Source organism: Mauremys reevesii, linkage group 1, assembly GCF_016161935.1.
Source record: "Mauremys reevesii isolate NIE-2019 linkage group 1, ASM1616193v1, whole genome shotgun sequence".
NCBI classification, from domain to species: Eukaryota; Metazoa; Chordata; order Testudines; family Geoemydidae; genus Mauremys; species Mauremys reevesii.
This window is the reverse complement of record NC_052623.1, coordinates 30,024,919-30,039,135: the sequence shown is the minus strand read 5'-3', so window position 1 is coordinate 30,039,135 and position 14,217 is coordinate 30,024,919. Positions and strand designations below refer to the sequence as shown.

The 14,217-nt window shown below is 40.1% G+C and overlaps 1 protein-coding gene across 3 annotated transcripts in view; it reads right to left on the bottom strand.

Moving 5' to 3' along the window:
• Positions 1-14,217, bottom strand: part of FOLH1B (folate hydrolase 1B) — a 57,917-nt gene that overhangs the window by 14,159 nt on the left and 29,541 nt on the right. For all 3 annotated transcript variants that reach the window (XR_005590771.1, XM_039511340.1, XM_039511345.1), the window contains exons 6-12: positions 13,673-13,859; positions 12,466-12,559; positions 7,569-7,667; positions 6,190-6,275; positions 4,724-4,843; positions 2,720-2,802; positions 370-433 (exon numbers count right to left, since the gene is read on the bottom strand). Coding sequence is in view for 2 of the 3 variants with exons in the window: in XM_039511340.1 (XP_039367274.1) it covers positions 370-433; positions 2,720-2,802; positions 4,724-4,843; positions 6,190-6,275; positions 7,569-7,667; positions 12,466-12,559; positions 13,673-13,859 (733 nt within the window). In the remaining variant the exon portion in view is untranslated. The remainder of the gene's footprint in view (positions 1-369; positions 434-2,719; positions 2,803-4,723; positions 4,844-6,189; positions 6,276-7,568; positions 7,668-12,465; positions 12,560-13,672; positions 13,860-14,217) is intronic.

The window sequence follows — 14,217 nt, the reverse complement described above, 5'->3', positions numbered from 1 at the left end:
CTGCCTTAGGCCCCTGTGCTGGCTACCCGTATCACGGAGAGCCGCACGGGAGGGGAAGCTGACTCTACAGAGCTACAGGGAGGGGTGGATAGTGGGCAGGTCCTTGGTTCTACCCCTGTCTTCTCTTCCTCCCTCCAACACCATGTGTCAGATAGTGTAGTTATATGCCCAGCATAGTGTAGTCCCTCCCTGAAGCAGGGGGACAATTTTAACTATGGGTCACCATCTCCCTCCCAAGCAGCTCCTGGGCCAACACAACAATGTGCTTTTCTTAGGGCTCATGGCAAACACAGCACGGAGCCTCAATTGAAGTTGTCTCAATTTCATCTACCTCCCATCTGCCACTGCCATAGAAACAGAAGTATAAACCTTCAATTGAGGAATCGGCATTGATATAGGCCACCCCACGTGCTTGTAACAGTTTGGCATTTTCCTGCGGTGGAGGGAAAAAAAAGAAGTTAGTTACCTTTTCCCTTCAAAGTAACACTGCACATTTTAACTAGAATCTTGCAGCTTTCCAAACTACCACGATCCAGCCCATATGGTACTGTTGGGCCCACGTGTCAGTCTTGACTCCCAAAGCAAGTGGACTGACTGACACACGAAGCAGTTCTTTCAGAGCAAGGTGAACTGCATACAGGAGTTTTTGGATAAGCATTTAAAGGTGAGATTTGGGGCCCATTCCAACCAAACACAGGGTTTCATTTAGTTAAATGGAGCAGATGCTCTGAACTACTATAGATGGCACCTCATGCCTTCTTTAAGGTTAGGGACATACGAATGGCCATACTGGATCAAACCACCTAGTTCAATATCTCATCATCTACACCAGCCAGGAACAGCTGCTTCAGGGAAAGTGCAAGAAACACTGAAATAGACAGTTACGGGATAATCTGTCACCAAGGGAAATATCCTCCTAATCCCATTAGTCAGAGCTTTGCTTATGCCATAAATCTTGCAGGTATTGATATGCCTTCCAAAATCCTTGCTGCTTTAATATTTACTATTACAGCTCTGCATCTGATTCTGCTAAACTTCTGGCCTCAACAGCTTCATGTCACAATGAGTTCCATAGGCTAACTGTGTGCTAAATGAAAATAAATTATTCTATCCGTTCTGAATTTCCAACCTTTAAATTTCATTGAATGTCCCCTTGTTCTTGTATTATGAGACAGGGAGAACAGAAGTTACCAATCTCCCTTTTCTAGATCATTCATTATTTTGTGAACTTCTGTTATTTATAATGGCCATGTCATCTAAGAGAAAACAAGAAGATTTTGCAGTAAGTAAAATAGTGGATGATAGAACAGCAAGCCAGTCATACTTCACATGCTGAAAAGGAGCCTCAATGCAAGATTTATGGGCCTTCTTTGGAATGATTTGAGTTAGAACAGCCTTTAGCTTGACCTTGTGGGTGCTTTTAAAGTCAATGAAGTCTAAGTGGTAGACATGGTACCCTTGATTCTGAATATTTTTAACGCAGATGTATTAATGATACTGGCTATTCACCACCTCAGTACAAATCAGAAAGTACCTAGGGCAGAAGTCACTCCTAATAGGGCAGCAACCAAAACAACAGACCTGATTCTGATCTCGTTTCCTTCAGTGTAAATCTCAAGCAGCTCCACGGGAGTTAATGGAATGACACCTATTTAAAACTGGTTTGAAAGGAGAATCAAGCCCAATATCTCCAATTGGCAGGGTCCCTACCTGTAAGTATAGGTTGGTATATTCTCAGACACACTTTGTTTTGGGATGTAGCATTGTTACTTTGGTTATACTGTAGGTAGCACATGTGGCCTCTTCAGATGCAATTCACACTGAGGTTGCTCATTGCTAAAGCCGAGAATAATTTACTGTATTCCTGGGAAAGGGTTACTACTAGGGCCCTACCAAATTCCATGAAAAATGTGTCATGAACCATAAAATCTGGTTCCCCTCCCTCCCCCTGGTGAAATCTGGTCTTTTGTGTGCTTTTACCCTATACTATAGGGATTTCATGGGGGAGACCAGCATTTATCAAATTGGGGGTCCTGACCCGAAAAGGAGTTGCAGGGACATCACAAGGTTATTTTAGAGGGTTGCAGTATTGCCACGCTTACTTCTGTGCTGCCTTCAGAGCTGGGTGTCTGGAGAGCAGCGGCTGCTGGCCAGCTCAGCTCTGAAGCTCTGCCCACCAGCAGCAGCGCAGAAGTAAGGGTGGCAATGCCATACAATACCACCCTTACTTCTGCGCTGCTTCTGGTGGCCGCTCTGCCTTCAGAGCTAGGCTCCAGGCCAGCAGCCGTCGCTCTCACGCTGCCCAGCTCTGAAGGCAGCGCCGCCGCCAACAGCCGCGCAGAAGTAAGGGTAGCAGTACCACAACCCGCCCATAATAACCTTGCAGCCTCCCCAACCCCCCCACACCTCCTTTTTGGGTCAGGACCCCTACAATTACAACACTGTGACATTTCAGATTTCAATAGCTGAAATCATGAAATTTATGATTTTTTAAATCCTATGATCGTGAAATTGACCAAAATGGACTGTGAATTTGGTATGGCCCTAGTTATCACTTGAATGTTGCGGGACTGTTTCTTGGTATTTAGCAATACAACCTTGGACACTCTCTCACGTGTTGAGTGTATATGAACATGCTTCATTGGAAGAGGTTCCAAAAAGTGGGGGAAAAGATCTACCATTGTACAGAACTCTCTTAGATCACTTATTCTTGATTTACCTCAGCCCACTCTGTAGATCCTAGCAAGCCAAATTCCTCCGCATCCCAGCTTGCAAATATTATTGTTCTTCTGGGCCTCCATCCTACAATAACAAAAGATTTAAAGCACCAGGAGAATTACTCCAGAGAAATACATTGTGAGTGAATATCAAATGGAAACTAAATCATACCATGAGTAACAACAGTTTGGGTCTCAGCTGCAAGAATGATGTGTGGCGCAAAAGGCACGCTTGGGGAATCTACCCCCAAAATGTTTTGTAATGTTACTCATAGTTTGCAGTATTATGCCTGATACAGACCTTTGTCTTTCCTCAGTACCTGAGGTGATTGACATTTTCCTAAATTCAACATTTTGGCAAATAACTGGGGAAGAATTTTTGCAAAAGTGTTTTGATTTTTTACAACCAGCTCTACTCAATACAGATATTAAATTACTGTCCTTTTTAATTTAAATATAAATCTTAATACTTGTTCCATGTCTAGTGCCATAAAGGCTTTCCCTGACCCTCTTCCCAAACATCAACTCTCAAATATCGAGGAATCCCCTGTGTGGTTTTGATAGATCCACCTCTAAACAATGTTCTTTCACTCTAAAAAGCTTTGCATGTGATTTGAAGCCACGGTAATCTGCAGCACGGTATATTGCAATGTGTTTTTATCTGTATGTACTTTATCCAAGCTCTCCTTCACGCCACTGCTATTACTCCTGTTCCTGGTTGGCTTCACTAAACATTGTTTCCTATTATGTTCGGTAACTAGGCAGTGAAGGAAACAAAATTAACCTCTAACAGGTTTTAAATGTTGTGGTTGGGCAAAGAAAGCTACTGTAGCAGTGTTCCAGTTATGTCAGGACCTCTGTCTCCAGGATTTCAGACTCCATAAAAGGAGACTCTATTTGTTCTGGCAGCTGACTTTCAATAGTGTTGATGTTCCTCACCACCCTTGAGTATAACTAGGAACCTTGTATTTTTAAACTTGTTCTCCCACTAATTTTCCACAGTGTAGCCTGTACGTATTCCGAGTCCCATTCACTCTGGTTTAACACTTATGTACACTTAACAGATTTGGAAGCTATAAAAGTTGTCTTCTCAGATTCATGCTTACTAGCTTATGGCATAGTTCCATAGATTTTTAAGGCCAGATGGTATTACTGCATGATCTAGTCTGACCTCTTGTGTATCACAGACTGTAGAATTTTAAACAGTTACCCCGTATGTCATATTTACTTCCCCATCTTCCGCACACTGCCTGATTTTCTTCCCCAGATGAAACTTCCCATACCCATCACCATCTTGGAACCCAAGGATGTCATAACATCATAACATTTTTTGATTAATTAATTAAAGTTAAGATAACAGTGATTAGCAGCTGAAAAGCACTGTAAAGATGAAAACTGCTATACAAGAGTTCAGTAATTTCTATAATTAGATACTTTAATTCCTTGCCAAAGCAAATTTACCACACTATGAATGAGAGAGGCACGTAGGCCAAGATCCACCAAGGGACTTAGACATTGCAACGTAGAGCTTGTTTACCAGCTCAGACTCCAGCACACAACTTAGGCTGCTGAATGCCTAACATCCGTGGTTTGTGAATCATTCTGGGGCTTAGGCATGAGAAACAGATCCGGGCACCTAAAGTGTGGCTGCAATGTGCATGCTCATAAGCAAAAACATAGGCCCTGAGCTAATTTAGACACCTACAGGGTTAGATGGAAGCCAACCAGCAGTTGTGGATTACAATGGTGCCTAAAAATGGGACTTAGATGCCTATATATCTTCATGGATCGCATCTTTTGGGTACCATAATTATAGGTATTTTGAAATATCTACAATAGATAACTGAAGAGTTGACAGCAAATTCCAAATATGAAGGACTAAGGCCTTGATTTAGCAGAGCACTTAAGCACGTACTTAACTTAATTCAACTGAGAGCAGAAATTTGACCCTTAGTTTAAGAAAAATCTGTAAATGGTTTTGTTTGCTTTATTCTTTAGTCACATACCTTCCTTCTTCAATTTCCCATAACTTCTCACAATCTCATGAACCACAGCTGCCCCGCTCTGAGGATCAATTCCACCAAAGACCCAGGAGTCACGGTGGCCTCCCAGGATGACGTATCTGTCTAGAGAAATTAATGATAGGGGTTTATTTGGAGGATGTCTTTCCTGCAGTAACAGTGTCAATGGAAAGTCACTATGTATTCTGTGTAGGTTTGCAGGCAACAAATACATCACTTTAACAGTTTACTTCACATGTGGCAGAATGGCAGGAGCCACTGTAAATCTCTTTAGGGAAAAAAATTACAGGAAAGTTTATTGCTGAACTGCAGCTGGTTTGTGGCTTATTTATATTAGCATCTGTAGAAGTACTTTAACCCCAAAGGATGTTTATAACAGACACCATAACAATAACTAGCTCCAACTGCAGTCTAAATTTTTAAAGTTGTTGCAATTTCTGACAAGCATCATTTTCCAAAATATTCATCCTTTGGGCTTTTCGTTTTCTATGCTGTGTCTTTGCCTGAAGTTTAATCAAGTCACATGAACAAGCAAACCAAAAACTGTACGAACCACCAAATCTAAAATAAAACTGCACAAATTTAAAAACTGTATCAAAACCAATAACCTTCTGGGGTTCTATTTATCCTCATTATTCTGTTTCAAATCCCTCCTTAAAACTTTCCTTTGCTATGACAGACACTCCATCATACATCTTATTGTTGTGCATTTGATGATCAAAATTGGCCCAGTATTACATTTTTACATCATGAGTGTTCTTAACTCAACAAGTTTTAAGGACGCTGAAGTAGTATTTTCTTGCCCTAGGTGAGAGGTACATTACAATGAGGGTTAACCAAGTCACAATGGAAGATGAGTTGACATGATATAGTATCAAAGAAAGAATAAATCCTACTGTCTTCCTTGATGTTGTTACAACTGTGATTCAGCCCAGAAATGGCTGTATTGTGGTTGCAGATGACGTGATCTTACCACCCTATAAACATCTGAAAATGAATTCCAGGGCTTTCAGATCACATTGGATAAAAGATGCCATAATATAGTACACATAAGCCATTAAGGGGTAAAGCCATTTCATTGGCAAGAACATGAATGTCTTTTCAAACTCGTAAAGATCTAAACTTCCATTTATTATTAAATCCCCACAACTCTCTTATTAAAAAAAATCCATTAGAGAATGTACCTGCAATATTGCTTGCCTGGACACCAATGTTTATGTCTAGGTTACGTTCCCCTTTGAAAACCAGTTTTTATAGTGAAAGTGCTGACGTAACCTAAACTGTATGAGTGCTGCTGCAGGAAATCCCCAATGTGTACGAACAGACGTGCTCACCAAGTAGAATATAGAGAAAACCCTCTTCCATGTCCTCTCTTTTTAATTATTGTGTTTAATTAGGTGTATCTACAGTTCACTGCACCCACTGATCATTTATAAGACAAACAGCTTTACCTGGTTCTGTTGCTCCTCTGATGGTACCGATCACGTTGTAAATTCTTGTCACTTTATTACTACTGTGAATGTGCATTTTGACCTTTCTAATGCATTGGAAAGCAAATTTAAAGAGAGAACTCATCAAATTACTTAATAAAACATTATATGCTTTAAAAATGTATAATATATATATTGTTCATATTATGTCATAGTGAGAGCCTAAGGGCAGAATTTTGCTCTCACTTAAACAAATGTAAATCTGGAAAAAGTCCACTGAAATTGCTCCAGCTTTATATTACTGAAATTGAGGACACAATTTAGCATTGAAAAGTTACCTAATCACATTGTTGGTGCATGATTTATACTGGTTGGTGCTATGATTTATGCTGGTAACATGCTATTTATACTGGTTGCTGCTATGATTTATGCTGGCAACAGACTAAAAGCTCTGAATTCAGAATAATGTTCTGTTAGCAGCTGTTTCTAAAGTTGGAAGGGAGAAAGGAGAAACAACGTATTTTATAAATATTTTATTAAAAAAATCTAGAGGTTGGTTCCTCTGTCACTTAGCCAGTGTAACTCCAGGGTAACTCCACTGCAGAGAATGGAATCACAGGGCTGGGAGTCAGTGAGGCATCAGGCCCCAGAACATCAGGAGACATTCTAAGTTGTATCACAAAAGTGACTTTTGTTCACTTATGTACCAGCCAACCTAAGGGGCAGCATCTGACACTCAGTGCAGTCCTGTATTTCTTTAATCTCATTTTCCTGATGATTTGACTATAGGAGGAGGAAGAGGCCAAGTGGTTCATCTGAGGTCATTACAATAGTTCAGCCTGAATGAGAACTCCAGGATTCATGTGGCTTCTAGCCGTTGGCTGTAATTCAGTAGATCATGTGGCCTCAGTCATAGCCACCTGAAGCAAAAATGAGGCCTTGCAATTTAAGGAATGATGCATTACATTCGAATTGTCAGAACAATGTAAATTTGAGATTAATATTGTCCTTATTTTATATGATGCAACAAATAGTCCCAAAGCTGAAGACAGATTAGTTCAAAATAGACGAGAGGAACTTTTATTGCGAGGCCTTCAACTCAGCCCTGATTGATCAGAGAGTTTGCTAAGATCTGGAAACCTTTCAATTGAATTTGGGTCACAGATTGCTTGAACCTTGAACAATGTATGAACTTGCATCAAAACCAGGAGACACTCAGCTGATGTTTTGCTTTGAGCTCACTTTAGCCCAGAAACAACGCCATATGCCCTGACACCAAGGAAAAACTTGCAATGACCCCCAAATGTCAAAACTTGCAAAGCTCTAGTTCAGATATTTCACTAACTCTTGTTATATTTCCCTTATCTATTAAAATTTGCTTTGTGTAATGCAAAACTGACCTTGTGGAGTAATGGCTCATGAAACCAGGACCAATGTTGTAAGACACATTCAGGCTTCCTTTCCAACTGCTGTCTGGTGGGGCAGGTCCTCCCATGTCACTGTTATATAAATAATAAAAAACAGATTTTTTTATAACTGTAGGGCCTAGGAATTCCAGTCATGCACCAAGCCTCTACTGTGCTAAGCACTGTACAAACACTGAATGAAACTCCCCAGACCTTACCTCAAGAAGCTTACCATCTAAGCTGTATAACAAAAAATGTATTGAATAGGCTTCTAAAATGGAAGGGAATTGGATTGGATGATTCAAGTGATCTTTTCTTGCACCACTGCCTATGGGCTAGATCCTGGTCTCAGTTACACCCTTGTAAATCCAGATTAACTCCATGTATTTGCATCAGTGGAATGACATCAGAATTGGATACACTAAGCTGACGCTTTGGCTATTCAATTGAAATTATATTTCAGTGATACAAAACGTGCCAGGGTCTTGAAAAAACATAGACTAAGACCACTCCTTATTCTAAATAGTGAACAATCTAAAGCCCCAAACTAAGTCAATAAAAATCAGTGCCTGCTTAGCTGTCTGTGTGAATAGCTGTCTGTGTGAATAGGTGCCCTTTTAAATATTTATATATTTTGCTAAGTGCTTATAAGAATTGGGGTAATCTTCAGGGTCTATGAATGTCAGAAGGTGGCCCTGATTCTGGCATTCTGGCCCCAAATCAGCATAACACTTAAGTGTGTACTTTATTTTAAACATCTGTATAAATTAATCCACATTCAGCAAAGCTATTAAGCATATACTTTATGCCCAGGAGCCTCTAGGATGAGATAATCTATGGAAAATGCATTTGTTTTATAAATAGGAAGAACTAAGCATTCTGATCTTTATATAATAAATAAGAACCAAATGTCTATTGAGGATGTATGTTTCATATATGTTTTAAAACCAACTCTCTAGATATTTACAACTCAATTAAAGGCAAAATTACTAGTTATGCTACATTGCCAACTATTGACTGGCTCATCCGATCATAAAAAGACAGTTTCAAACTCACATCACTTTTTTATGAACTAAGCATGACATTTTGTGGGGAAGTGATTTGGGAATACCGTATTCCTTAGCAGGTTGGCCTGAAATATGTGCTTACACTAGGACCATATCAGTGAAAGCTAGGCATAGACTGATTTTTAAACCTCATCCAAAGAGGGCCTAATTGTGCCCTCTTATGCAGGTAGACAGCTCCTATTTGCTTCAGGGAAGGTCATGCACATACAGCTAGGGGAATAATTCAGCACAGGAAGAATGCCTAAAATAAATGCAAAGACCAGTTATAAGCAAGTTATATGTAAACCCGAAATTGGCAATATCATGCACATTGTCTGGAATTGCCAAAAGTTTTGGATTTGTGTAGCTTTTAACATTGTATCTCAGATGACTTAAACAGATGTAAAATCAAATATGTTGGACTTTCCCCGTCAGAAGCTAGGAATTATATTATGCGTTACTAGAGAAAATAAACTATTATATCAACAGATTAACGCCGAGCCGATGTACAAAGCAGAAAAGCAAAAAAGATAAATGTGTGGGATTTTCAAAAGCAGTTATGTGACATTGAGGCCCACGTCCCATTGAAAGTCAATGGACACTAAGTCACTTAGACACCTCTGACGTGTTTCAAAAGAGAAGGAAGTAAAAAAAGTTTATGTTGCTGATTCAAAACTTTTTTTTTTTAAATGTCTTTCCATGCTTCCAATATGATACACCAAATACCCAAGAGTTACTACAACTGGATGTGGGGGGAAGAAGGAGGGGGAAGGGAGCACACAACTTTACAGCGGCTCCAGGATTTTCTTGTCAGCCTTGCCCATAATGACCGTAATGTTCTAATTTTTCAAATACTCTTGCCGAGGTATTTGTGAATGTGATCTTTGACCTTTTTGTTCTCAACACTGAAGACTAGCTTATTTCTGGCTCAGATGAAGATTTCTGCAAGAGGGGGAGAGGGAGGCGAGAGAGAGAAAATAACTTTTGCAGAGCAGGGAAATAGAAGAAAGAAAAAGACTGAAGAACTTGTACCAGAACACAGTGTCCCCTTCGTCACTGCTCACTAGAATGATCTCTGATGCACAACCAAGTTGCAAGCTATTGTTTTAAGGTTACTTAGGCTTAAATTTCACAGATTAATTTTCATAAAGCTTGTGAGACAGCCAGGTCCACAGACTTTTTATACATACACTGTAAGCTGTTTGGGGCATGGACATTGTTCACCTTTATTGTCCTGATCCTAAATGTGCTTATGCACATGAGTCATTTTATGTGAATAGATCCAGTGAGTTCAACAGGGTTATTTATGTACATAAAGTTACTGTGTGTTTTTGCAGGATTGGGGCTTGTTAACACAATACACAGCACCATCAGACTCTGAGCACTATCATCAATATTAAATAATTAGGGCTGTCAAGCGATTAAAAATAGTGATTAATCGCACGATTAAAAAATTTATCACAACTAATTGTGCAATTAATCATACTGTTAAACAATAATAGAATACCATTTATTTAAGAATTTTTGGATATTTTCTACATTTTCAAATATATTGATTTCAATTAAACAGAATACAGTGTACAGTGCTCACTTTATATTTATTTTTATTACAGATATTTGCACTGTAAAAAACAAAAGAAATAGTATATTTTTCCATTCACCTAATACAAGTACTGTAGTGCAATCTGTTTATAATGAAAGTTGAACTTACAAATGTAGAGTTATGTACAAAAAATAACTGCATTCAAAAATAAAACAATGTAAAACTTTAGAACCTACAAGTCCACTCAGTCCTACTTCAGACAAACAAGTTTGGTTACAATTTGCAGGAGATAATGCTGCCCACATCTTGTTTACAATGTCACCTGAAAGTGAGAACAGGCATTCGCATGGCACTGTTGTAGCCGGTATCGCAAGATATTTATGTGCCAGATGCGCTAAAGATTCATATGCCCCTTCATGCTTCAACCACCATTCCAGAGGACATGCGTCCATGCTGATGACGGGTTCTGCTTGATAACTATCCAAAGCAGTGCAGACTGGCATATGTTCATTTTCATCATCATGAGTCAGATGCCACCAGCAGAAGGTTGATTTTCTTTTTTGATGACTCGGGTTCTGTAGTTTCCGCATTGCAGTGTTGCTCTTTTAAGACAACTGAAAGCATGCTCCATACCTAGTCCCTCTCAGATTTTGGGAGGCACTTCAGATTCTTAAACCTTGGGTCGAGTGCTGTATCAATCCTTAGAAATCTCATTGGTACCTTCTTTGCATTTTGTCAAATCTACTGTGAAAGTGTTCTGGGTCATCCTCCGAGACTACTATAACATGAAATATATGGCAGAATGCAGGTAAAAACAGAACAGGGGACATACAATTCTCCCCCAAGGAGTTCAGTCACAAATTTCATTAACACATGCATGAAAGCATGTCCTCTGGAATGGTGGCCGAAGCATGAAGGGGCATATGAATGTTTAGCATATCTGGCACGTTAATACCTTGCAACACCGGCTACAAAAGTGCCATGCGAACGCTTGTTCTCCCTTTCAGGTGACATTGTAAATAAGAAGCAGTCACCAGTATCTCCTGTAAATGTAAACAAACTTGTTTGTTTTAGCAATTGCTTGAACAAGAAGTAGGACTGAGTGGGCTCTAAATTTTTACACTGTTTTGTTTTTGAGTGCAGTTATGTAACAAAAAACCCCCTACATTTGTAAGTTACACTTTCACAATAAAGAGATTGCACTACAGTACTTGTCTGAGGTGAATTGAAAAATACTATTTCTTTTGTTTATCATTTTTACAGTGCAAATATTTGTAATAAAAAATAATATAAAGTGAGCACTCTACACTTTGTATTCTGTGTTGTAATAAGAACAGGAGAACTTTAATAGAAAACAATATATTTGAAAATGTAGAAAAACATCCAAAAATATTTAATACGTTTCAATTGGTATTCTATTGTTTAACAGTGTGATGAATCATGATTATTTTTTTTAATCGCCGTTAATTTTTTTTTTAGTTAATCACATGAGTTAACTGCGATTAATCGACAGCCCTATAAATAATGTAATATTAAATAGTAATAATACCACACATCCTACCAAAATCTAAAAGCAAAAGCTGATCGTTAAACTCACCCCAGCACCTGGCCTGAGGGCAAATGAATGAATGTCCTACAGAATTATTTGACTAAACAAGGAATCTGATGGTCACTAGCTTTGTGTAATTGCAAATAGAGTACAACTAACATGAAAGGTTTAGTCTGGAAGCTAACAACAAATGAGTCTTGCCTTACAAGAAGGTAAGAAATTTGCTGAATGAATGAGAAATGCTAGATGAACACTGGCTCCAAGTTTTGGCTTGTTGGCATCATTTCACATTCAGCTGATTTAATACACTGTAAGAGTGTGCCTGTATCTAGTAAAGTGGGGATGGCACACAGCTCCTTACCCATCCTCCAGACATGAGAGAGAAATGTTTCACAGGTGAATGGTTGATTCATTTGGGGGTGTCACCTCCCAAAAGTAGGTTACTTGACAGCCCTGCTAAATTATTACACTTTGATTACTTATTCAAATTAAGGTACATTTTATAGCTTCAGTAAAACATTTATTTGTTTTGATTTATTTAAAATGCTCTGGGCACATACCCAACATACACTAACAATCTAATAAAATGGTTCCTTAAGTTTTTACCCTGGAGGTCCCCATAATAGCAAACAAGCTACTTTGGTAAATGTGCCAGAGGAACAGTATAAATTATTTTCTCTCCTTCTTTCACATACCTCCGTGGATTTCACAAGACATTCTTATGAAGCTTCCCCTTGTCTTCCATTTACTTACCGTAATAACTTTTCAGCATCATTGTAACCAATGGGATGGACTGGAAGTTTCGGAAGACCTACAGCCCTGGCTTCTTCATATCGATAGGTGTACTCTGGAGGTATAAGGCTGGTATTTATTTTAGCTGACTTTTAAGGGTGAGTCATACAACATGTAGCCCAGCACTACATAGAAGTGAGGAATAATTACTCTCCTGTGCTAAAAATGAGGCCGAGATTTCTACAAGAACGCTGTCCTCTACATGACATAAATACAGTTTCAGAGAGACCTCAACTCATTCTCCTTGGGCGTCCACAACCCTGCATCCCATTCCCCAGTCTGTTGTGTGTGCAAAATTCCCATGTTTGGAAACCATTTCTGAATACAGTTCCTTTGTAGGATGGCTGAGAGAAGGATTTCCTTAACATGGGTGTGGGAGGAACCCTGGCTGGGGGGTAAAGGGCATACGGGGCTTTCATGCAGAGAATATCATTGGATCTAGTGCAGGGATGGTGGCTCATCTCCTGCTTTCTCCCCAGTATCTTTTCCTGCTGCACTGAGAGGAACCACAGTAGGGCTGGGAGGAGAGATGGCCACCAACAGCTCTACAGGGAAGTGCAGCCCCATCAAAGGGCCAAGTGGCTGAAAGGGAAACAGACCCAGTCTTTTAGAGCTGCAGAGCTAATGATACCTCCGCTTCATGGGGATTATGCAAGTGGGCTTGGGCCACCCATAGTGTGCAGAAATGAAGGGGAAGAGACAGAAGGTTTAATACATATATCTGTATAAACACACACATATATATATATAACTCTAACAAAACATGTGCATGTTGCCCTGTGACAGCTGGCTCCAGTGAGCTAGTTGTTGTACCAGCACAGAGGGTCTCCCCTCCCCGTCCAGTATTGGGCTGTTAAACATAGAGTCATAACCTCAGTGTTGTTCCCCCATTCAGACTCTTCTCTCCAATGCAGCCCACTCTGAATCCTCTGACAGCATCCTGCTCCCTCTTGTGGGTCCCACGCAGCAGCACCCTGTGAAGGAGGAGCCCAAAGCTGCCCCCTCCATGCAATGGCAATTACAGATGGGTTTATATACGTCTGCTCCAAAGGAATGAGGAATGTCCTGTCACCCTCTCCCACTCTTCCTGAGACCAGACCCCTTTGGGACCACCTGGCTCTCACCAGAGCTTGGGCCATGGCAATGGCTTCTTCTCAACGCCACTCACCTTTTGCTGGATAACCTGGCGTGAGAGGATCCCCTGCCCCGTTCAGATTTAACACATTCCCGCGCTGGGCTCCACCTCCAGGAAGGTTCCAGCCATTTGGAAAGGTATCTACTCCAGGGGCGCAGTAGTCAGCAGGGTCTGAATACAGAATAACTCCCTTGGCACCAACCAGCTCAGCATTCTTCACCTAAAAAGCATATCCCGTTTCCTTATTCAGTCCTTGACAGCTTGACACCAATGCATGAATTCTCCAGGCCATGGTCCCAAAGCAAGAGGAGGGTACCTGGCATTTCACAGAATAGACTCTTTGATTCTTTGCATTGAGGGAACTGATTAAAGCAGCATCCCCTTTTAGATTCCTCAAAGGAGGGCTGAAAATGATGACAAGTCTTAGGACAGGAATCTCATTTATTACCATTCTGGCATTGTAAAGGGCTATAAATTATATTAACACCTACTTTAAGGCCCCTTGACACTACCCGAGTGGCTTAAAGGGATTTTAGTGTAAATAAGTAACCGGCCCATAATTATTCTCATGTCATGCA